Source organism: Onychostoma macrolepis, chromosome 03 (assembly GCF_012432095.1).
Source record: "Onychostoma macrolepis isolate SWU-2019 chromosome 03, ASM1243209v1, whole genome shotgun sequence".
Lineage (NCBI taxonomy): Eukaryota > Metazoa > Chordata > Actinopteri > Cypriniformes > Cyprinidae > Onychostoma > Onychostoma macrolepis.
In genome coordinates, this window is record NC_081157.1 from 24779169 (window position 1) to 24804863 (window position 25695).

Consider the following 25695-nt stretch of genomic DNA (forward strand, 5'->3'; position numbering starts at 1 on the left):
TTGTGTGTTCATGTGGGTTTTAATGTGTTATAATATTAAAGCAGAACAAAAAAGAACCATTAAACTTTTATTCATATGATAAATCATTAAGGAAATGTAGTATGGTAAGCCCTTTAAAACATTTTAAACAGACAGCCAGTGTCTTGTCAGGCCTCAGAAAGACATTTTATTTTAAATAAAGCAAACATCAATATTAAAAGATGAAAAAAAAGAAAACAATGTAATTGGATAAACTAAACTGATGGTCATGTACTTGTGATGCTAAAACTCAGTGAAGGTTGGGAAAGCACAGAGAGGTTTGGTCCATATTACCATACTTAAAAATGGGGGAAAAAATCAATGGAAGTCAGGTTGGCTGGTAACGCTCATGTTGACTTTAACAACCATAAAATGCCAAAAGGTTAGTCATCGTGAATCAGGAGTGACTCCTGTATTTCATGCGCGCACACAGAACAATTAGTAAGAGGATTCATTCCTGCATTTAATTGCAGTTGTCACTCCGAAAGTAAAGCTGACGTTTTCTCACTGTCACAACAGATTAACATCAGATAGAAGTTTCTTCCTCTTCAACAGATGTAACTGTTAAATACAAACAAAAACAATCTTATCAGCATTTATGTTTATGTATTTGTCTTCATTCTGTATTATTAACTACCATCATGTTTGAAAGTAAAATAAATTTGACTAGAAACGACAACAAAATGCATTTATGTAACTAAGTATGCAAGATGCATAGGGCCCCCTAACCACCAAGGGTCCCCTTGCTCTCAAAGACGATTTAATGACTAGGGCTGTGCCAGTAATTGGATTTTAGTTTCATTTTAGATTTTGACTTACAACAATTATACAAACACAATGCCACAATCCGTTCCTGCCCCTGAAAATGGTGCGCTGTCACCTTCCTTGTCAGTATATTAGATCTGTGCATTAGGTCTTAAAATAAAGCTGCCTAATAAACCTGATGCTGTGTGTGTTATTTAATGCAAATCAAATAACAATAGAAAAAGAAAATCATTCACTGCTCTTTACTGATTAACTTCAGTAACTTCAAAAAGAAGTAATGAAAATTAAATTCATATGGTGAAGACTATGCAATGTTTTATTTTTACATTTAGTTATTTTATTCAACTTCTGTATACTAGGCTATTATTTTTGGTAGACTACATTATTTCATTTGTATCTCTTTTTTCTATTGTATTTGTCCTGTTTATTATTATTATTATTATTATTGTATTACTGACTGTATTTTATTGTATTTCTCACTGTTATTTCTTGACGGTGAAACTGGGGTGGGGGTCATTTTGGGGTTTTTATGAACACGCTGACAGGGGCCTCCTGATGAAGTTTTCCTTAAGTCTAGGACCGGGAATGCATGTCTATGTCAGCGAGGGAATTTGTGTATTTGTAGTAAAAAAAGATACATAAGAAAAGATGGATTCAATTCAATATTAATAATATGTTGTTTTTGAAGCAGCTTTACACAGAACATACCCTCAGTAAGTAAGCCAAAGATGATAACCAAATAATACATGGTATGATAATACCGACTCATTTGATGGTCAATTCAATATAGTGATTATAACCTTATATTTATATGTGTATTTTTTATTCTCATCTTATTTTTATTGTCTGTGTGTTTTGTTGTCTCTGTGAACTGGAAGCTTATGTCACTAAAACAAATTCCTTGTATGTGCAAGCATACTTGGCAATAAAGCTCTTTCTGATTTCTGATTCTGATAAAATCTAATAAGTTAGTCAGCTATTTTACCTCTCATTCTGCAGCATTTGAAAATCAGCATGACTGTCGCTAGCAGATATGGACAAACTGCCAGTACAGAACCGAGTGTGTGGAGGACAGAGATCTGAGATTCTGAATGAGACACTGAAAAGAGAAACAGCCACTTTATCAAGCACTATGTGTGAATGAGGACATATGAAGAATAAATCAGCTCACATGTATAGCATCTTTCATTTGAAACTCCTCTGACTGAGATCCAGCTCTTGAGTGACTCTCCTCTCTCTGGGTGTTTGCAGTAGTAGAAACCCTCATGTGACTTTGAGACATTAGAGATGATCATCTCTGTAGTTTGATTCTGGATGAGAGATCCATCTTTATAGAAATCAGCTCTGAGGTTTGGTGGGGTTGAATGTTTATATAAACAGCGAAGAGTCAGAGAATCTCCTTCAGTCACAGGATGAACAGGACTCTCCAGAATCACAAAAACTACAGAAACAGAGAAAATGTGTGTGGATTGTAAATAGTCAGTATATGTAGGCAAGGTGACATAATAAAAGCATTATCTTAATTACCCTAACCCAAGTATGAGCTTTGTCTGATTAGGGAGGTCTTTAACAGGAGGTTTGTGAGCCCTAGGTACATCAATAATGATTATTATAATTAATGGATGTGTGTAAGCATTGTCTCACTCACACCGGGCTAGAGGTCCGCGCGGGACTGTTTTTTAAGTCCCGCTCCCGTGAGGTTATATCCCGCACCCGCCCGCTCCCGCGATATATTTACTCTTTGTTCACCCGCTGTCCGCTTTGAATTTAATCCCGTGTCGCAAGAAATCTGGTCGGGTCCCGTGGTTCCCGGGACAGCCGCGGGAATGCAGACCTCTACACCGGGCTCTTACTACTCAAACTCACCAGACCAGAGTTCTGATCAATTGAACCTTGTAATCAAAATTGGTGAAATCAAGGAGAGCAATTGAACCAGACTTGACAGGTGAAACGTTCTTGGGCACAGCTCAGGTCACCTAGTGTGAGTACACCCTAAGACTCTCTTTGCCTTACATATTCATACTTACCTGTTTATCCCAGTGGCTTACGTGTATTCTCAAGCGACTTCCTGAAAAAAGGCCAGAACAACAGCATGAACCCAGCATGAACGGATTCCAATGCTCAAAACGATCCTGGTCCAACAACTCCGTAAAAGCTCTCATCAGCCCCACCACCACCACAACTTTCTGCTCCATCAGTCCTGGTCCTTCAGGAAATGAAAGATTGGAACATGCTGGCCCTGCTAACCACATATCACCAAGGACTTGAACAAACACTCTGGCTGCATCTCTCTTCGTAGGACAACACTATGGGGTTACAGCGATTCATCCAATTGTTCATTTGAGTGACACATCATATGAGATCAAGCTTCCACAGCCATCCAACCTTACAATTCATGCTGATTTCCTGACCATCATCAACTCACCCTCCAGAACCCATGGATGCGTCTATGTATATGGATGTTCAACTCACCCTTCAGGTTCTGGAGGGCTCCATAGCAGATATTAATCTGTGGCATCCCTAGCTGTCACAACACTCTCTCATCATCTCCTGGTCAACTGGTGAGATACTAAATTGGAGAATTGGGAACTGTTTCCAGGACTGTATCACCCCACTTCCTAGACCAATACTCCACATCAGCCTCTCAAGCCGCTCATCGAGATAAACCAGGTAAGCCTATAGCCCAGAGGGAGGTTCTACCCCTTTCACTTCCTGAACAAAAGTTAATGGAGGAGTATGTGGAAGAGGCTCTACACCAAGGATATCAAGACATCAGGTTCTAGTTGCCCAGCCGAAAGTTCGCTGGGAAAAGTCCCCAGTTCATTGGCCCCTTCACCATCTTGCAGTCAGATTTCAACTACAACTCACTCACTACAGGATTAATCCCTCCTTCCATGTTTACTTTTTTAAAACCTCACCAACCTTCTTGTCTCCTCCTTTCCCAGAGTCCAGTATGGCCGATGGTCCTTTTCCACTTGTTTAATCAAATTGCTTTATGCATTGATATGTAAACTGCCAGTGAAATTAATAAACACAGACTCACAGTGTACCGTGATATTAACAGGATGATTGTTCTCTCCAGATTCAGACTGACACCAGTACACTCCAGTGTCTGATGCGATAGTGGAGCTGATTGTACATGTAGATCCTGTTTGTGATCCCCACAGTGATGATGAACAATCTTCCAGCCCCCAACTCTCTGTGTATCTTCTCACTCTCCATCTATCAGAGTTATTCTGGTCCTCACAGCTCAGAGAGAGAGAGACAGATGTGAAGTGTTGAGTTCTGTTGGGACTGATGATCAGAGAGACTGGAGGAGAAACACCTGAGAAGGAAGTAACAGCTAGAATGTTTCAAATTTAGGCATGAAAATTTTCTTTACTAAATATAAGCAAACCAAAAAAAAGGTTGTTTGAACTCACCAGTGACCCATAGTGGTTGTGTGTTGCTGATGGTTGTATAATACATTGGCTTTCTTCTCTCTGCTCTGCACACGTAAGCTCCTGTGTGATTTAGAGCAGCAGAACTGACAGTATAGTTTCCTCCATCTCCTCTGCTGCTGTCTGAGAGCAGCTTATAATGATGACTGCTGTAGTCTGAATGAAGTGAGAATGTGTACAGTAGTTGTCACCTTAAACACGTATATCTACCTAATTTGACCTTTAAAGGTAATATAAGCTTAAAACACTGTATCCACCCCAGTCTAATATGCAGAGATGACTATATGCAAACCATTCATAGGTATATTTCTTTTCTGAAGAGTGTAAACACTGATTCTATGGCACTATCAAAAAATTGCTCTTTTTGTGCAGACCAGTCTGACACAGTATTGTTGGCTAACTGTGTGTGTTTAGGACGGGACTACTCATTTGGCAAACTTGTTTTTAAAGCTTTGTGGCACTGAAATGACACTTCATGAACCCAATGTAATACTGTTGACTGAGTCATATTAAATAATATTTTTGATATTAAATATGAAAAATATTAAGAAATGAAGCACATTCAGTCTTACCAGATGACATCATTACAAAGTACCAGCTGAATGTCCAGCCTGTAAAGGACCGGTTAACCTCACAGATCAGAGTCACTGGGTCTCCTTCAGTCAACCACTTCTGAGTAGAAACACTTAAAACTGCTCTGAGATCTGGAATTGATGAATCGCTCATTAAAAACATGTTAAACATGTATAAGAATAGATGATCAAACTCACCTGATACTGTCAGTGTAACTGCATCACTGTGTTGTGAGCTGCGTGATCCTCCTATCTTTACTCCATAACAGAAGTAATTTCCTGCATCAGACACAGCAGCAGACCTGAATGTGTGTTCCTGAAGTTCACTGAAAACACCGACTGAACCATCTTTATACCAGCTGTACTGCCAGCTAGTGACTCCTTCACCATATATGTCACATCTGAGAGTGACTGTCTCTCCTCTGAATACATGTTGATCAGGTTTAATGGTCACTTTGGCTTTTGGTCTTTCTGTACAATAACAACAATTCACAATGAAAAAAGTGTTGTTTTTACTGTATGAACAGTTAATTGATTTAATAAAACAAATAATTCCAGTCCTTGAGGCTGATTCATCAGTAGAAATCTTGACTGACGGCTTCAAAGAACAGTTCTCCTGCAATTGAGCAACACCCTTTATAAAAGATGAGGATCGATTTAGGATAGTCAAAACAGTTCGTTGAATTTTGTATTTCAGCAATATTAACTATTTATTTATCACTTAATAAAAGCTGGAGTCCTTAAGTTTTGCCTCTTTGTCGCCATCATCTGTTTGAAACCTGCAATTGCAGTTATTTGCAGAATTATCATCTTTATGTGGGTTGTGCATCTGCATGGCTTCTTAGTGCAGATGAATCTAAAGTTTTGAGGAGTATGTGTAGCTGTCAGTCACCGCACTAGTGTGGATATTCACTGTACTACAGAATCACAGATTCTACATCTTGGAAGTATGACCCAAATAAGAATTTTCACTGGAAAATGTCACCTGAACAAGCAAGTAAGATGTCTGCCACTTTTGTTCTGACCAACAGAAAAAAAACAAACAAAAAAAAAACATTACAATAAATCACGCTACCAATGGTGATTAAATCTAACGATCGTTTCGCTCATATGACATCAAACCATGTAAATTATTCTTATTGTTATACTTTGTTCTCAAAATGTTAATGTTAACAACATCAGCATTGCGTGACTACTGTATTTAGTGTGTATAAGCGTTACCTGTAGACTACTAGTTACTACGGGTGAATCTCCAGTTGACACTGATGATTGTCATATTGACCTTTCTGGATTACAATCCGCAATCAAATTGATAAATTTAACTATTCCAACTGCTATGAGAAAAGGCTGTTAATGATCCAAAGGGAATATATATATATATATATTTTTATTTATTTTTTTCTCCAGGTAGAATACTGTTAGTCTCGCATAGCCAGACCTTTAGACTGACGGCTGAAGGTCTGGAATCCTTGGCCGCTTTCATTGGCCAAAGCCCGCCCATGAAGCCGTTTGACCAACATGTCAAAACCAATCACAGTTCGTTTTGTTTAGCATCTCGTTTCGGGGCGTGGAAATGTTGCCACAATAACAGACCGGTGTGTAAAACTCTTGGACGTATTTTAAAGATTCTATGCCGCGAACTATATTTCACATACTTTTGAAAATCCAGCATTTAGTTGATCCTGATAAGCGCTTGTCATCACAGTTGTAAACACGATGGCTTTCTTCTTTTGTGAGGGGGTTTGGTGTCACTGGCATATTTGTTTCTAGGCGGAACGTTAAAGAACGTGACACACACGTCTCCCGGAAATCCTGTATAATTCAACCAATCCGATGAAGACTTTGAAACTCCTGAAGTGTTTCCACTTTTGTGTGCCATATGCATCAGACGTTTACCCCAACGGTCCATGGGCGTGACGTCTGAGCCTGAGACTAGAATACTGTAGACTAATACTTAATGTTTATATAACTCTTGTTTAATGTTAAAAAAAAAAAAAATTGACCATGTATGACAACAGTTCCTAGTCTCTGTTTTTATTTGAGTTTTATCAGATGGGGCGTATTACACTTAGGAGCATTAGGAACTTTAATACTTTTATTGTATGTAAACATTTTATAAATGCAATTAGATTGAGGCCTCTCGTACTTTATTGCTTACATAAAACATGGTCCGTTGTTATACTCAGAGAAAAGGAAAAATACTTGCCGTATATTGTCACTGTTACTGGTTCACTGTGATGTGTGTAATATCCTTCCCTTCGTGCTCTGCACTTGTACTCTCCTCCATCAGAGAATTTCACTGAATCAATTGTTTTAGTTGCAACTTCAGTCAATTGAGTTTTTGAGTCTTTTATCCAGAGAAACTCCCATCTAACCCAAGTTTGATCCACCTCACATCTCAGAATAACTGTGTCTCCAAGGAACACTGAACTTTGTGGCTCAACAGTCACAGTTGGTTTGGGAAAATCTGTCAGTATATAAAATCATTAGTAGCATGAGTTGTTTTTTTTTTTATAGCAGAAGGTCTCATCAGCTCTGTCATCAATGATTTCTTGATTGCACAGACAATGTACGAAATACAGCTGCTAGCATGGTAATTTTCATAAAACGAAAACTAAAACTACCCAGCCGGCATTTCAACGTTGATTCACCGTTGAAACAACGTCAGGTACTCAACGGTGAATTACCTTTCGATTTTGCAAAACGGATCAACGTTGATATTGTGACCCTGTTTCACCGGCGTACCTTTCAACGGTCGATCGTCGTTAAATGTCCAAGCAAGCATTCACTTTGGAAATTGTTAGTATTGCAATTTAGCTTAAACGTCAACACTGAGATGTAAACTATGATTTTCGGTGCATATTTCGTGTTTTCAGTAACTAATAAAACTTGCTGTACATGATTTGCAATCGGACAGCATAAAAAATAAATAAATAAGAAAATGGAAAAAAACAACAACATTCTAACAATTAGATGTCCATAAATCTGCAGTGCACGGATGAGATGCTTCATTTTTTAAAGAAAAACTTTTGAACAATTATGCCAAATGGAAAAATAATTTTCTTAGAATTTAAATATACTAAAACCATTGATGAAAAAACAATTTCGTAAACTGAAATAAAATAAAAATGTCAAAATATTTGAAAAACTAAAACGAAACGAAACTAACAACAGTTATTGAAAAACTAACTGAAATAAAATAATAATTAATAATGCTATTTAAAAAGTGTGATTAAACTTCAGACACAGGATTGAACGTTCCTTGAAGATAAAATGTTTCTTTTCACCAAGTCAGAATATGGACTATTGCTTTTAATATGCCTTTATATAGCCCCATTAATAAATTCACATCAATTACACCCATACAGCACTGTTAAATATGTTGAAATATATTTTGAAAATATATTTTAAAAATACATAAAACAAAGTTAAAAAATTGTTCCTCATGATACATGTGTAAATATGTGTACGAAAAAATATATTCCTATGCCTTAGTTTTTAATGAATGTTTTTTCAATGTTGTTTCTACACCACGTTTACCATTTCTAAAGCTATTATATATTATATTATTTACGTAAAATTCTGCGTGACTTCTACGTGCTTTAATGGGCGCGCTCGCTGAACTGGAGCGGAGGAAGTCACCATGGAAACGGGGCGGCAGCTCAACTGTCAAGCAGCAACTTCGTCTTTCACTGTTGTTTTTACTAATTTCAGGTAAGTTTAGTCTCTAAAATTACACAAATAGTACATACAAGCGTTCCTGACACTTTCTTTCACGTAAATGACAAGCTTCCTTTGAATATTTACTTTACAGAAATGGTTTAGTGTCTTCAGAAAAAGTCCCTTAGCATCTCAACCGTAAGCTAACTATAAGAGGTAACGTTAACTATAGACTTGAGCTCTTGTTTATGAAAGTTTGGGTTTTTAATGTAATCTTATGTGTAGATGAGCGTTTTTATATAAAGTTTTTGCTGGCAGTTTGTCAACGGATGAATGGAAGTAAGCTAATTAATTTAACCTAAACGTATGCACTGTAAAGTTAATCGGATACGTCACTTACATGGAGCGTGAAAATGGGCTGAAACTTAAAACAGGTTTTGATCTTTCATGGTAAACACATATTGATACCACTGTTCTGTGATTTCAGAAGCGTCAGAAAAAACCCTCTATTACACAGAAGTTCCTGATTTTAACATTTCTGAAGGGAGCTGCTGACAGAGAAATAGAAAACACAGGTGCTCTGATATCGCCTATATCACCATGCATCTGTAATTTTCTTTTGCAAAATTATATATATAGTTATATATATATATATATATATATATATATATACAGTATATATATATGTGTGTGTGTGTGTGTGTGCGTGCGCTTTTGTTTGTTTGTTTGCTTGTTAGTTATTTTAAAAGGGCTTTGATGTCCAAACATAAATAACACTGTAAGAGCATTACTAAATAAGTAAACCTACAAATGTACATTCTGTTATTAAATTGTACATTCTGTAAATTATTATTTTTCTTTTCTGCATTTCACCTCTGCTATAGTTTAACTAAACCTGGCATTGTGACAGATTTTTTATGTTCCTAGATTCTTCCATGCTGACGGCCGTGCACAAGAGTTGGAGCGTATCTCCCGTCGAAGAACATCTCTAGACATTATGAACCATCTGTCTAGTAAGTAATACCTCAAATATACACTACCTAAAGTTTAAGGGTCAGATTTGTCATGTATTAGTATTTTTTGCTCACCACTGCTGCATTTATTTGATTAAAATACAGTAAAACAGTAATATTGTAAAATTACCATTTTTTAATAACAATTTCCTATCTCAGTATGTTTTAAAAAATGATCAAAGTTGAATCTACAGTCTTCAGTGTCACATGATCCTTCAGAAATCATGCTTTGCGAAAACAAGAATAAATTACATTTTACAATATATTCATATAGAAAACAATTATTTTAAATAATAATATTTCACAACATTATTGTTTTTATTTATGATCAATTAAATGCAGTTTTCTTGGTGAACATAAGAGACTTATTTCAAAAACATAAACTGACCACAAACTTTAATAACACAAGGGATTTGAATATTAATTCATTTATTCTAATAAAATGCAAGAAGCTCTTAAAAATATTAACGTAAATAGTCATTTTTTCCTCTGGTGATTTGTATTGTATACCCATAATGCAATGCACAGTGCCGTAGATTCCCATTCTCTATCTCCAAGCTTCACGCTCTCACACCGTGTCTACAATGGATGCGACAAAGTGACTGTTAAAAATCATTTTAACTTTTTGTCAGTACGTCATAAATAGAACGAGGCATCAGATTACTGTCAGGGATTTGTTGTGTCGTGCCGCACTGCATCCAGTGTAGACAACATCATATAATAATAGGTTCTATTGTATTTTGTTGCGCCGTCCGGTGTAGACACGGTGTTAGAAATCTTATTAAATATCGTTACATATGATGTATGTATGATGCCATCCATAATTGATAGAACGTTTCTATTTCAGAGACTGAAAAATAAATAAATCAATAAACCAAAAGGTAATTATAACTTATTTCAAGAATAAGAATAAGAATAACAAGAATAAATAAAAATGCATCTGTGACTTAATATTGCTTCTTATTTTTCAGTGAAAGTTGAAAGTTCTCATTAAACACATTGCTTTCTTCTCATCTTTGTGCATTTTCAGATGTTGTGCATATTTATGAATCAAAATTTTTAACTTTATCTTTGTTTAACTTTTTAACATCAAATTAACATATTAATTGGTTGTCTTCTTTCTCTTTTTTTAGTTTGGTTTAGCTCCAACTCCAATTAAGCAGACCTGAGCAGCTGATCAAGGATCACCAGAAACTCTGCAGAACGTTGGTCCTCCATGCCCAGGACTGGACACCAGTGTTGTAAGTCATCTATCTAGAAGTCATCCTGCCTCTCTGAATTGTCATGTTCAGAATATATCGCAGGAGATCTCAACATTGTCTCTCAAGGTCCACTTACATGCAGAGTTTTGCTTCAACCTAGTGCAGTGCACCTGAACAAACTAATCAAGTTTTTCAGTTTTACTAACTATAAAGTCACAAACAGGTGAGTGTGATCAGGTGTGGACCTAAACTCTGGGTGAGAATCACTCAGGTCCCTTGCTCAGTAGTCAGTGGTTAAAGGGATCCCCGGGTATTAAGACATGTATAGCTTAATATAACGTCAATGATGTCTCTTATTTAAATATGTAGTAAAAAACCCATGAAAATGTATGTTATTTTTAAAAAAACGACATCGTTTTTGGACTATGGGGGGCGCCATTATTTTACGTGCACAGTACATTCTGCGTCGATGACGTCAAATGGTTGCACTCAGTGAGCTACTGGCGCTTTTTACGCCAGTAAGCTATACACAACTCAGAATACACAACTCAGAAAATAAGTTTACACTCCTTGTGGGGAAAAATTGATGGTACAGCATTTGGTTTAAACCTATACTTATATCCATCGCCACCTGTAAGCTCTTTCAGTAGCTGTGGTCATCATATCAGTATTTTATTTTCTGAGTTGTCCATTCCGAGTTGTGTTGTGGTAAAAATAGCAACAGGTAGCGCTAGTAGCTCACGGAATGCAACCATTTTATGTCATCAGAAAAATGGCACCCCCCATAGTTCAAAATATGTATAAAACGAGGTGATTTTTTAAAATAACATAAATCTTTAATGGGTTTTCTACTACACATTTCAGTAAGAGACATAATTTACATTATATTAACCCATACAAGTCTTAATATCCAGGGATCCCTTTAACATTTCAGCAGCTGACTTTTTTTAGTACTTGCATAGTAATTTTAATTGTACCACATTTGCAATGCATACAGGTGCATCTCAATAAATTAGAATGTCGTGGAAAAGTTAATTTATTTCAGTAATTCAACTCAAATTGTCAAACTCGTGTATTAAATAAATTCAATGCACACAGACTGAAGTAGTTTAAGTCTTTGGTTCTTTTAATTGTGATGATTTTGGCTCACATCTCAACAAATTAGAATACTTCATAAGACCAATAAAAAAAACATTTTTAGTGAATTGTTGGCCTTCTGGAAAGTATGTTCATTTACTGTATATGTACTCAATACTTGGTAGCGGCTCCTTTTGCTTTAATTACTGCCTCAATTCGGCGTGGCATGGAGGTGATCAGTTTGTGGCACCGCTGAGGTGGTACGGAAGCCCAGGTTTCTTTGACAGTGGCCTTCAGCTCATCTGCATTGTTGGGTCTGGCGTCTCTCATCTTCCTCTTGACAATACCCCATAGATTCTCTATGGGGTTCAGGTCTGGTGAGTTTGCTAGCCAGTCAAGCACACCAACACCATGGTCATTTAACCAACTTTTGGTGCTTTTGGCAGTGTGAGCAGGTGCCAAATCCTGCTGGGAAATGAAATCAGCATCTTTAAAAAGTTGGTCAGCAGAAGGAAGCATGAAGTGCTCCAAAATTTCTTGGTAAACGGGTGCAGTGACTTTGGTTTTCAAAAAACACAATGGACCAACAGCAGCAGATGACATTGTACCCCAAATCATCACAGACTGTGGAAACTTAACACTGGACTTCAAGCAAATTGGGCTATGAGCTTCTCCACCCTTCCTCCAGACTCTAGGACCTTGGTTTCCAAATGAAATACAAAACTTGCTCCCATCTGAAAAGAGGACTTTGGACCACTGGGCAACAATCCAGTTCTTCTTCTCCTTAGCCCAGGTAAGACGCCTCTGACGTTGTCTGTGGTTCAGGAGTGGCTTAACAAGAGGAATACGACAACTGTAGCCAAATTCCTTGACACGTCTGTGTGTGGTGGCTCTTGATGCATTGACCCCAGCCTCAGTCCATTCCTTGTGAAGTTCACCCAAATTCTTGAATCAATTTTGCTTGACAATCCTCATAAGGCTGCGGTTCTCTCGGTTGGTTGTGCATCTTTTTCTTCCACACTTTTTCCTTCCACTCAACTTTCTGTTAACATGCTTGGATACAGCACTCTGTGAACAGTCAGCTTCTTTGGCAATGAATGTTTGTGACTTACCCTCCTTGTGAAGGGTGTCAATGATTGTCTTCTGGACAACTGTCAGATCAGCAGTCTTCCCCATGATTGTGTAGCCTAGTGAACCAAACTGAGAGACCATTTTGAAGGCTCAGGAAACCTTTGCAGGTGTTTTGAGTTGATTAGCTGATTGGCATGTCACCATATTCTAATTTGTTGAGATAGTGAATTGGTGGGTTTTTGTTAAACATGAGCCAAAATCATCACAATTAAAAGAACCAAAGACTTAAACTACTTCAGTCTGTGTGCATTGAATTTATTTAATACACGAGTTTCACAATTTGAGTTGAATTACTGAAATAAGTGAACTTTTCCACAACATTCTAATTTATTGAGATACACCTGTATATAGCAGGGCTCCAGACTAACTTTTGAGAGCAGTGGCACCAGCGCCACTGAGTTCTACACATGGTGGCGCCAGAAGCAGATTTGGTAGCGCTGGGGGTGGTGTGTGGGGGTATTAAAAATAAAGATAATTAAATCATAAAATTATTATAATTTTGCATTAATAAGTGTAGTTACTAGTAATATTACACATTTATTTCTTGGTAATGCACATTTGACAGTAAAGCACTGAGCTTGAATTGAGAAGCACAAAATTTACTTTTATTAACAACAGTAACGTGCAAAATGTAAGTTTTATATAGAAAATTAACATATTCTACTCTTATTAAATGTACCTTTATTTTTTTGTAGTATTATATGGAACTGACCAACAACTTCAGTGATTATAAAAGGAGCTCTCTTGCTTTGTGTGTGATTCAGTCAGATAAGTTTGTTTTTCAGTGCACTTTGTGACTTTTCTTACTTCATACACAAAAAAGAGCAAAAATTTTACAAAATTTTATTTCTTGATGATTTAAAATTTTATAATAGTGATTTTATAATTTCAAAATATAAAGTAAAAAGTACAAATTAATAACTAATAAGCCTATAAGTGTTCCTCTGCCACCATCTACTGGTTATAGTGGTAATTTGATGCCCCTTTTTTTTTTAATTTAAATTTTTTTTTAAAAAATTTTTAAAGTGTTTGTTTACCACAAAGTATATTTTGGTCATCCCTTTAAAAATAACATTTTAATTGTATGCTTTTTAAAGTTTTAAAGTGCTGTAAATAGTTGTGTGAAATACTTAAATGTGCTTGAATTTCTCTCTCAAAAGGTTGTACAAACCCTGAAATGCATAATGTAATGAAATTCAACTATTTCTGCCACAACACCATGGTTATAGTTAGCATTACTACTTCTGGTTATATGTCAGCGTTGTTTGACCTGTTTATAACAGATTTCTGTGCAGAATTTGAATGCTTCTCACTGGATCTTGCAGCACTGTGCAGTAACAGTGTCGCGAAATCAACACTGCTTCCTGAGTAAACCTGTTCTGAGCTCGGAGAAGTTTGTTTGCTCTGCGCTGATCCGAGCTGATAAACGGTCTGCGCTGCACAGCTCAAACGAGTAGCGCGGTTTCACTAGCTTTTGTTTTGCTTGATGTTTCTCATATGCAACAGAAATAGCAGCGCTTATGAGGTGGGGCAACATAGTGGTCATGCTAGTGTGATTGCTCACAAAATTTAGTCGCACCGGCAGAAAAAACGGTCGCAAAATGCAACCATTTGGTTGCAGTCTGGAGCCCTGTATAGGAAGTGACCAAAAACTGTGTTGAAAATTCTACAAAATTGTTCTTATCCTGTGAGTCCCCACTCTTTTGTGCCCTGAGGTGGAAATGCCTTAACAGTAGGGAAAACTCGTGTGTACTTTAACATTTTGGACAACCATTGTTTTTTTATTATTATTATTTTTACATTTACATTTTGGTTATTGTTTTCTTTCTCACTTTAGATGCTGGTGAAAAAACCGCCAGGCTAAATCATTCAAAGTGGAAACTTCTGTTGTGGCTCAGTAATCCAGGATTGGGATGGTGGAAGGAGCAGAAGAACCAGAAGATCAGAGATCAGGCAGAGATCTACCGGTGCGCCTGAGGAAACAGATCTACCTCATGTCTTAGTTAAACCAAAAATTCTCATCACTCATCTTCATGTCGTTCCAAACCTGTAAGACTTTTGTTCATCTTTGAAACATAAATGTATATCTTTTTAATGAAATCTGAGAAATTTCTGCCCCTCCATTTCACAGTTTATGCAACTACCACTTTCAAGCCTCAGAAAGGTAATAAATACATCATTAAAGTAAACCATGTGACTCCAGTTGTTTAACCTCAGTTTATGAAGTGATGTGAATGTTTTGTGTGCACACAAAACATTGCATTTTTATTTACAAAATAACATGTTCACGAGAGCATCACTGTTGCGTTGGCGTGAGAGCTGGCCATCTCATGGTGCTTTTGTGAAAATGCTTTGGAGATACATAATTTGTGAATAAAGACATACTATTTTTGTTATTGCTGTTTTTTTGCGTACACATGGCATCTGTTAAAAATATCTTCATTTGTGTTCTGCACAAAAGGGTCTTATGGGTTTGGAGCGACATGAGGGTAAGTAATTAATGACAGAATTAACATTTTTGGGTGAAATATGTTCTAATGTGGTTATAATTGGTCATTGTTATGTTTTATAAACATTTTCAATATTTTAAAGATTTATTGTTTTGAAAAATGATGTTTATACAGTCTACTTTAAGTACTTTTGTTGGTAACACTTTACAATAAGGTGTCGTTTGTTAACATGAGTTAATGTATTAACTAACATGAACAAACAATGAACAATGCATTTATTACACTATTAATCTTTGTTAATGTTAGTTAATGAAAATACAGTTGTTCATTGTTTATTCATGTTAGTTCACAGTGCATTAATGTTAACAAACAAAACTTGTGATTTTAATAATGCATTAGTAAATGCTGAAATTAACATTAACTAAGATTAATAAATGCTGTAGAACTAATGTTCATTCTTAGTTCATGTTTACTAATGTTGTTAACTAATGTTAACTAATGAACCTTGTTGTAAAGTGTTACCCTTTTGTTAATATCAATACCTCTGTGATTATGGTATCTTTCCTTAATTATCTGAAATGTCTGCTAGCAAATATTATGCTAGCATATCTGTTTATAATGATGCTGAGCATGGAACGTCCTGAATGCTTTCATTCATATTTCGCTGTATATCCTGTGTTTTTATTAATAATTTGGGTGTATTTTACTGTTCATATTTGTGTGTTTTTCAAAATAAATGAACTGAATTCATTTTGAGTCTATTCATCATTCACAGCTGTTGAAAAAGCCTTTAAATTAGTTTGGGTATATGAGGACATAAATTAGGTTAAACTACTGCATGTCCGCCCATAGAAAATAAATAATTGTAAACAAATTACCAGCTGATTAGCACCTTTCACTTTTCCGGTTGCCACGACGTAACTTTGGTCACCAGATTACGTTGCGGTTACGTAACAGTTACTGAAGAAAAGCAGACACGCAACGCAACATGATAATTAACATAACTATAATTAAAAAGGTGAGAACGCGCATCCTTTCCGTAAACAATACAAAACTTGGCCTAAAAAGAAAAGAACATATTCAAATATGAGCCTTTACTGTTAAATGCGATTGCCGTTATTACTGAATTTCATTAGTCCCAGTTATGATTTCTGCGCGGCTGTTCACGGAAAAGTGAGCAAGACAAGACGGTTACAATATCATGATTATGGTTAAATAAGAAAAAAATACATTTAACCAAATTAGGCTACATTTATTTTAAATATCTCAACACCATTAGATATGATTAAACGCAACTTGTGTAGATTTGTTTAGTAAAAAGGCTTGACTGCTTCCTTTGGTGTATATTTGTATAATTTGACCGTCTAATCAATCTCAGCATGCGTTAAATTATGCCTACATCTTTCTTTGGCCTTCGCTCTGGAAATGACCTGTTGATTCTGCTAAACTTTAATGAAAACTGAAACTAAAACTGAAACTAAACTATATAAAAACTAAATAAAAATGTGTTCACAAAATAAAAACTAAAACGAGCAAAAACATTAATTCAACTAATAAAAACTAAACTGAATTTTATAGCGAATTTGAAAACGATATTAAGATAAAACGATTTTAAAAATTCAAAAATATAATAACCTCCGCTGCTAGCAGCAATTACGGGGACAAGTTAGGTCAGCACTGACACAGAGTAATGCAAAGAGTTAAAGGACAACAACAAAGGTGCAAAAATCACCCTAAGCAGGGTTCAAACCCATAACCTTTAGATTAACAACCCTTAGATCGTCCTACTGTGCCACACACCTACATCTATACCAGTAGTCAAAGATATATCAGTTACCAAAGTTTTGTGTAGGTAGAGATTACAGTAAATTTCAAGGTTAACTATGGAAATAATGTTTTAACTTCTGACCAGTAGGTGGTGCAGTGACCAAACAAAATTGAAATGAGAGCTACAGTACAAAGTTTACTGAAACATAGAAAAGTGTTGTAGACATATGTGTAATTTCTCAATGGTAGCAACAACAATCTAAAAAAAAAAAATACAAAAAAAATGTTTTTTATAAATGGTTGACAATATACTTCACGATGCCTGATGATCAAGACTTCAGAAGCTGAAATCATCTTAAATTTGAAGAACAATCCGTTCAAAGTTACAGAAAATTGGCTAGATGAGTTTGGTGCTTGACCCCTAAACATCTGAACGCGTTGAAACTGCTCTGGGATCTGAAATTAAGCAGTCATAAACATTTTTGCGTACAGTATAAGAAGAGATGATCAAACTCACCTGATACTGTCAGTGTAACTGGATCACTGTGCTGTGATCTGCGTGATCCTCCTCTCTCTGCTCCATAACAGGAGTATTTACCTGCATCAGACTCAGTAACATGACTGAATGTGTGTTCCTGTAGTTCACTGAAAGCATTGTCTGAACTGTCTTTATACCAGCTGTACTGCCAGATAGTGACTCCTCCACCATATATGTCACATCTGAGAGTGACTGTGTCTCCTCTGAATACACGTTGATCGGGTTTAATGGTCACCTTGGCTTTTAGTCTTTCTGTACAATGACAACAACTCACAATAAAATTAATGTGACAAATATTATCATAAATAAAAATAATAAAATATAAGACCTCCCTAAGTGTGGTCCAAATCAGTGGCATGCAGTGGTATTGTGAAATGTGAAGGCAAAGTCCTCACTCTTTGTTAATTCAATATAAATTAATGTTCCATCTTAGACTTAATGTTGACAGATCTTACAGTAACAGTGTAGCTAATGTTCTGTTTATTAAAAACCAACCAACTCACAGACTGTGTCAGTGTATACTCAAATGTGAATACATGATGAAATTCACTCACCTTCAGTCTGTCCAGAATGGATGTTTGAAATCAACACTAAACACACACACACACACACACACACACACACACACAAACATTACAGTGTGAACATGGAGCTGATAAGGTGTATTACCTGTAGATTAGCCAAATTATAAAGATATATTATTCTTTCTTTATCAAAGACCATAATTTCATGCTTAAGTGTTTCAGTCTTTTATGGGTTGCCTAATTTGTCTAGATCTAGTGGCATCTTGATGAGTGCACATGATGATCGGGTTAAAATATGACAAAATTTAAGCACAAGGGTGCTTTTTTTCCCCTCCATTCTCTGTCCAGAGAATGCAAGCAGAGCCAATTCTATATAAAAAATAATTCATAATGATATTCAAAATTACATATTTTATACATATATATATTGTACACAGTAAAAAACGCAGTGTCAGTTTAACACTTAAAGTGTCAATTTTAACACTACTAAAGATCATATATGGTCCCAATCTGTCTAGTGTTAAAAGTACACCATTCATAGTGTTGAATTTTTAGTGTTAATATAGCACCTTACAGTGTAGAAAAATTACACTCCGAGTGTGAACTGTTACACTTGCAATTGTTGTTCAAATTTTACACTCTAGGTTATTTTACACCCCTGGTGTTGTTTTAAGTGTTATTAATAAAGTATTCTTTTCAGTGCAAAAATAAAAATGCTATTGTATGGTGTTAATGTACAAGATTAGACATAAAATCAAGAGTCTTCAGACAGATGTACAAATTCCAACGTTTATTTAACAAATGGGCAAAGTGGCAACTTTAAAGCACATACCAGATGTGTAGAGGTTAATTAGTCACATTCATTAAGTGTTGCACGGAAACATAAAATAGTTAATAAAACACATAAAATCATTAAATTTACCTAGACATTAACAAATATGACAGGTAGATTTAAACAAGACTGCAGCAAGATACTTGTCGACAGTTGTGTAGCATCCATGAATGATGTTCCTCGTTGTCCCATCAGCGAGCAGGTATGGCTGTGTGGTCTCTACAGGGTATTCTTCTTATTAGTGCCTGCAGATCAAAGAAAAATAACAATTAAGGTCAGCTCTCCAATTGATTTTATTTTTATTAGTCTTTCATATACAACACATCTGGCAATATTTTGAGGCAGACAATAGGTAGTGACAAATGTACCTTTTTGAAGATGTTTTTCAGCTTGATAGGAGGACATTTCTCCAGGTCCCTTGCAGCCTTGTGGTGGTGGAATCAAATGAAGGAGACAAATTGATGCAATATCGCTGTCCCATTCTAAATAACAGATATGACAACTTCAGCAAAAAATGCATGAACACAGAATATAGATAATAAATGAATATAGATAATCTTATTCTGAAATATAGTCTAACCTTAGTTTCATCCTCCTTTACAGCTGATTCCGAGGTCAAGCGTGTCCTTGAAGGTCTTGGGAAAAGCCAGGAACTTGGCTTCTTGGAAAATAAATAAATAAATAAAAATAATGACAATATCTCTCTCAGGAACCATTCTGCTAAACTGATTGTGTAGTCACACAGTGGCTGTGTTCACACCTGGCATTAGCATGCATCTTGGGTGATGCACAAGTGAACAAGCACAAGACACATGTTAGTGAGGCTTAGAAGGACTGTATTTAAGTTCTAATGCCGGGTCGTATTTGTGTGGTAATCACTCCCAGGTGTCGGTCAGGACACAGGAACCAGACCAATTGCTGAATTGAGGGTTTTTAATGAACAGTTGAAGTAGGCATGGGCAAACAATCTTTCAGTTGACTTTATAATATAGGTGTGTGTGTGGTTCCGGCCGTGACCCTGTTCCTCAAGGCTTCAGCTAGCAGGACGCTGGGATGAAATAAAGCAGGAAGTTGCCCAGGGCGGCTGACTCTTCCTGCGTGTCATGTGGGTGTTTATTCTCAAGCTGATTGGCCGTCTGCCCCACAGGGTGGAATGCAGAAGAAATTGTTATCCTGCCGTAATGAGGGTTCGAGAGCAGTGCAACAAGAGGTTTACTCTTACTAACAGCTGCTTGTTTTAGAACTTGAAGCTCACTCATCATCTTGTCCAGAAGGTCGACAATGGGCTCGCTACTGACGGACTGAGGTTGTGGGTCTCCTGTCTCTGGCCATGGAGGGGGATCAGGCCAGTCTGCATTATCATGCTCATCATCCTGCACATTAGTGATCAGCTTTTCACAGGGTGGAGGTATACACCCATGGTCTAAAGGAGTGCTGGTAATTGATCAGACTTACGTGGATCCAATGTATTAGACTGAGAGCACACTGTAGCTGGAAGAGGAGTCTGCTTTAGGCTGCGCACTGTCTCTGCTAGAAGTCTTAACTCAGATCTGGTCTCTCGGATTTCAGCTAATGTGGCGCTCATCTCTACTTTACTGAAGATCTTTCTGGGGAGCTGGAGGAGGATTGTACTGTACTGAAGACCAACTACTTGGAGTGGATAATTTGCTTCTTTCAGCCTGTGCTCTCTCGATGTACTGATGGGTCAGCTGGAATTCAGAACCGGGTCTTTGGCTGTATTGTCCTGCTGCAATGTACCGTTCCTCTGTACAGTCAGTGTCCCTCAATGACTGACGACGGCTGAAAATGGGGGGTGTTATCATGGCAGCTCCTTCTTCCTGTGAACACAACTCCTCTTCTTGCCCATGCCTACTGATTGTTGATTCAGATAACTGTCTTTGTGGCAGCGTAAAACCCATTTCATACTCTTCATAATGACGTGGAGGAAGGGTCTGACGTTTAGGTCTGGTCGAGGATCTATCATCCATCTTCTTAAGAGAAAATTACACGTATCTGGCTCGAAGGACCTATTGTTAGTGAGGCTTAGAAGGACTGTATTTAAGTTCTAATGCCGGGTCGTATTTGTGTGGTAATCACTCCCAGGTGTCGGTCAGGACACAGGAACCAGACCAATTGCTGAATTGAGGGTTTTTAATGAACAGTTGAAGTAGGCATGGGCAAACAATCTTTCAGTTGACTTTATAATATAGGTGTGTGTGTGGTTCTGAAATTAAACAAATAAAAAATATAAGCAACAGCATTATGAAATAGTATCCATACACATTCATCCAATAACTAAACAGTACTAAACTAAACTGTAATATGTGCGATGAATTACTAGTATGGGAAGAGCAATAATAACTACGGCTAAACACTGTCACATGTACGGAAACGTGATTAAATATAAAGTACGTCTCCGGTTACAATGAACATTACCGATTAAACTACTTAAAGTATTCAGCTATACAATATACAATGTAACAAAAATGCCTTCGTTCACCAGGTGGACATAATATACACTGCGTGCATAAGCTAACAAGAATAAATTATATGAATCTAGCAGTGCGTCATCTAGACACTGGCAATAAATCACAAAATAGCACACCAACACTATAATCTTAATCTTAATTATTAAATAGGAAATGAAAATACAAAACTTACTATATGGCATAGATGCACACAATATACTAAATGAAATCCCTGAATAGCGTGAATACTCTCATCTGCACAGCCTCACATACGGCACTTGCTTTCTCTTCTTGCTCGGTTCTGCACATAACGGAGCGCTGCTCGTCGCTTATTGCGTGCACTCCGGTTGTGTTCAAGCCCGTCAGTATGCGCACAGGGGTTGCGCATATGTGATTATTCAGTTATCTGCGCGGCCTTTCTTACAACGCATATGGCCACATTCTTTTATTACAGGGTTAGTTCAGAAATGAAAATTCCATCGTTTACTCAACCAAGACTTTCGTTATCTTTGAAACACAACGGAAGATATTTTAATAGAACATACGATTTCTGTCCCTTGATTGACGGTCCACGCAACTACCACTTTGATAATTCATAAACTTCATAAAGAGATCTAATCCATACGTATCATGTGGTTTAGTCCAAATTTTGTTTATGATCCCTGATCAATGTTTAAATGTGAATTTTAAAAAAAATAATTCAATCTGTTCATTGTATAAAGCGATCGAGTCTCTTCAGAAAATTGTGACTAAACCGCTCGATTCATTTGGATTACTTTTATGATCTCTTTATGAACTTCTTGAAGCAAGTTGTGTAGACTGTCGATGGAAGGACAGAAATCTCTCAGGTTTCATTTAAAATATCTTCATTTGTGTTTTGAAAATGAATGAAAGTCTTGCAGGTTTGGAATGACAGAGTGAGAAATGACGACAAGTTTTCATTTTTGGGCTTTATGCGTTTTGATATCTTAAATTAATAATTAGTAAATTCCAGGTGTGAACATAAGCAGATATTGTGTGGCTGCCCAGTTAAATTTTAATTTTTCATATTCGTTTGTGTGTTTAAAATTTTTACTGTACACAGAATAACATAAATGACACAGACTCACAATTCTGGCTTCATCTTCAGCATTCTGCTCCTTTCTTGAAGGGCTTCCATCACTCACACTCAGTGTCATCAGACTCCCAGTCTGCAATCTTATGGGAGGAGCTTCCTTCACTTGACACTGCAGACGTCTGGGGCAATTCTATTGAAAAAGAATAATAAAAATAAAAAAACACTTATTTCAGTAATTTAATTTACATTAGGACTGTAAATATGGTAAAATAATTGTGATTACCCCTAATTTTGAGTATGCTGAGAGCTGTCTATAATACAGGTGTCAAATCATAAACTTATTTTTATTTACATCCTTAATTCTGTTAAAGTTAATAGACACAAAAGCTTGTGCAATATTCACATGGAGGCATTCCTGAAACAATTTAAGTATTTATTTAATTAAAACTTAACTTTGTACATCTGGACATTTTTAGGACATTATTTACCCAAAATAGCATGCCATATGAATTGATAAAGACTGGTTTCAAGCATGCTCAGCCCATGGGCACTGATGGAAACTGAAAGACTGACGGATTTAAGTTTTTTAACGCGCTCTAATTTCACAGTTTTGCATTAGATAACGCCAATTAAATGACTGGTACATGTCCCGCGTTACACAGCTCCGTCTGCAGAAACACTTGACTTGACTTGACTTGACGCGACACTTCAACACGGTGTTATGCGATACAAAAACTAAATTGTTAGCGCTTAAATGTTTAAGTCCCACTATACCGTTTCAAAGCACTCAATGCTTTGAAAAACAAATATAAATTTACCATTTGATGAATTCTCTCCTCTGAGTAGAAAACCGCCCAAATGTGGCTGCTTCAGACTCGAAGTAAAACCAGGCCTCGGCGGGAATGAAGGAGAGAGGATCTGTCAACGAACCAAAATGAAAGAAGCTAAAAGTATATATATATATATATATATATATATAACATAAATTGTAAACACATTCCAAAAATGACTTTACACGTAAAATCACCTTATTTCAGGAAATGAAAACGGTCTGAGAAACTTTCACTCTTCTGTAGGCTAACGTTGCATCTCTGCACCTCACGAACATAACACTGTAAACCTGACAAAAACACTCGCAGTTAGTAATTTCTAAATGTGTTCACCACCAATCATATTTTGAGTAAAATTTTCAACAAAAAGTATTTCTTCCGTGTAATTTTATAAAGAGAAAAGCAATCCAACTTACCCCCTCGGTCTCATGAAGATAAAATGGCGTCGTCGCTCTGCGAGGCCGCGGTGCCTGAGGGGCAGGCAGATCAATTCGGCGGGGTTTTTTTTACACTTTCAGTGTAAAAGTGAAATTACATAAATATTACACCGTGTGACAACACTGAACACGAGTACTGTTTAACACTGTAGATTGTTAATTCAACTCTTTGGGAATTAATAACTTTTAACCCTGCAAATATTACACTGCTGATTTTACTGTGTACATATCTCATTAAAGATTATATCTGTATAACTGTTTTGTGAATTTCGAGCCAACAGATCACAAGAAGAAAAAGAAAAACACAATCTTAATGTCAAGTGTCTGGTGAATATCTGCTTGTATCATAAATAATGCTAAACAAAACTTTTTAACTGATTCAAAACCCACACATTGCAAAACACAAAAGGGTCATTCTACAGAAACATCCACTTTTCTGTCCCTAGACTTTAAAGAAATATTACAATTGAAATACACATTAGGGTTACAAGTTTTTATATATTTAAAAATGAAACAATATGTTATTTGAACAATTACACCTTCCTGAGCCATCAATGTGGCATTATTATTTTTTTATTAATTATATAGAATTCCAAGCACCACAAAACTGCTCGTCCCCACAGCCATGTACAGCAGGAAAGTGCTTTATTTTGAGGTCAAAAACAGGACTTTCTACCATTTAAAAAACAAAAGTCTATTCATAACTATCAAATATATGATATAAATGGCATAATAAAACAAAATGCCAAATAAATATTATAAAATATATAATGAAAACAGTGGTCCCCTGGAGTCACTGGTTTTACCGCTGAACAAAAGTCTTTTATTTTGGAATAAAAAATCACACTGATGACATCACTTGACTTCCTCCTTCCTATTTTCTAAACATCTATGAAAAAAGGCCCATGTTTAGTCCACTGCTTCTTTTCAGTTATGATAAATTTTCTCATTTATCTCATGATTTCATATGAAGCTTTTAGTTGATGTCACTGGTGTGACCTATTTATTGTTAGGGAAATGTAAAAAAAACTATAATACAAATGGATTAAACTACTTAATTTAGTGAGTATACCATGATTGACAACATGTGGCTTGATACCTTGCAGCAGACATTTTGTAAAATGCATTTTTCATGAAAATTGTCACTGGTGTTACCTTTCTTACGGATAACACCAGTGACGATGAGTATATCAGGTCTAATGTATGTCACTGGTGTTACTGTCACTGTGCTGTGTTACTGTACTGTTTTTGTCTGTCACATTAAATAAATAAAACATAATCTCATTATTTCTTGCATTTTCATTATTTTTCTGTAACTCTGACTATATGTGCTGAAATTTTTTTTTTAGAAATAATATTTCATAAAAACTTTTAATATTGCTAAAGAAGGTAACACCAGTGACAAAAAATGATACACAGGGTCTTGAAATAATTGCACAAAAAAGCTAAAACATATATAATTAAGCTGTCATTTATATGTATTCATAAAGTCAAAAGGTAATCTAATAATGTGGTCTAAGTTTAAATGTAAAAAAGAAGACATTTTTAAGACATTTTGCCATACCAAAAGTGGACGTTTCTGTAGAATGACCCAAAACTGAATGACAGAACAAATGCATATATCTATAATACAACAGAGTGCATTTTACAAACAGCAATAATTGCACTTCCTCTCTCAAGCTCGTCTTTCAATCATATATCATGGACTAGAGCTGGATTTGAAACTCTGAGCAGTATGAAAAAATAAATAAAATCCAGAAACACTAAATCACTTCAGAATTTTCATAATCTAATAGCTATTACATCCATATCAATATATAAAACGTTACTCACAGAGCACAAGAGGAAGTTGACTGAGCTCCATACTGACTGAATGATGACAGACAGTTAAAAACAGACTGTGTTAAAGCCTCA

General features: G+C 36.2%; 1 protein-coding gene and 2 long non-coding RNA genes across 6 annotated transcripts; 1 reads left to right on the forward strand and 2 right to left on the reverse strand.

Moving 5' to 3' along the window:
• On the reverse strand, positions 1-25695 carry LOC131536912 (Fc receptor-like protein 5). 3 transcript variants are annotated; one of them, XM_058770107.1, is made up of 12 exons: positions 25615-25695; positions 18188-18223; positions 17771-17885; positions 17613-17693; positions 7002-7262; positions 4994-5266; positions 4796-4927; positions 4206-4379; positions 3827-4126; positions 1955-2224; positions 1769-1882; positions 1-579 (listed from the first exon to the last, which is right to left on the reverse strand). In XM_058770107.1, the coding sequence occupies exons 3-12, from the start codon at positions 17802-17804 to the stop codon at positions 545-547; spliced, it is 1674 nt and encodes a 557-aa protein (XP_058626090.1). In that variant the 5' UTR covers positions 17805-17885; positions 18188-18223; positions 25615-25695; the 3' UTR covers positions 1-544. The 3 variants fall into 3 exon arrangements, with proteins under 3 accessions (XP_058626090.1, XP_058626088.1, XP_058626087.1); XM_058770105.1 differs by having other exon boundaries at positions 3827-4108; positions 17613-17885; XM_058770104.1 differs by having other exon boundaries at positions 17613-17885.
• On the forward strand, positions 8258-16039 carry LOC131536915 (uncharacterized). Of its 2 annotated transcripts, XR_009270124.1 has the most exons (6): positions 8258-8509; positions 8610-8671; positions 8943-9030; positions 9383-9468; positions 10602-10709; positions 14716-16039. It is a non-coding gene; the product is annotated as an uncharacterized LOC131536915 (long non-coding RNA). The 2 variants fall into 2 exon arrangements; XR_009270123.1 differs by lacking the exon at positions 8610-8671 and having other exon boundaries at positions 8265-8509; positions 14716-16038.
• On the reverse strand, positions 18947-25466 carry LOC131536914 (uncharacterized). Its single transcript, XR_009270122.1, has 7 exons — positions 23761-25466; positions 23542-23634; positions 23333-23432; positions 22567-22704; positions 19570-21213; positions 19358-19471; positions 18947-19234 (listed from the first exon to the last, which is right to left on the reverse strand). It is a non-coding gene; the product is annotated as an uncharacterized LOC131536914 (long non-coding RNA).

What these genes read in the sequence shown, in the direction of transcription:
- LOC131536912 (XM_058770104.1), bottom strand. Translation starts at nt 25,645, where the DNA reads ATGGAGCTCAGTCAACTTCCTCTTGTGCTCT. An exon ending in TCAACTTCCTCTTGTGCTCT is followed by an intron (nt 18,224 to 25,614) that starts GTGAGTAACGTT and finishes GTGTGTGTTTAG; the next exon opens with TGTTGATTTCAAACATCCAT. An exon ending in CCATTCTGGACAGACTGAAG is followed by an intron (nt 17,886 to 18,187) that starts GTGAGTGAATTT and finishes GTCATTGTACAG; the next exon opens with AAAGACTAAAAGCCAAGGTG.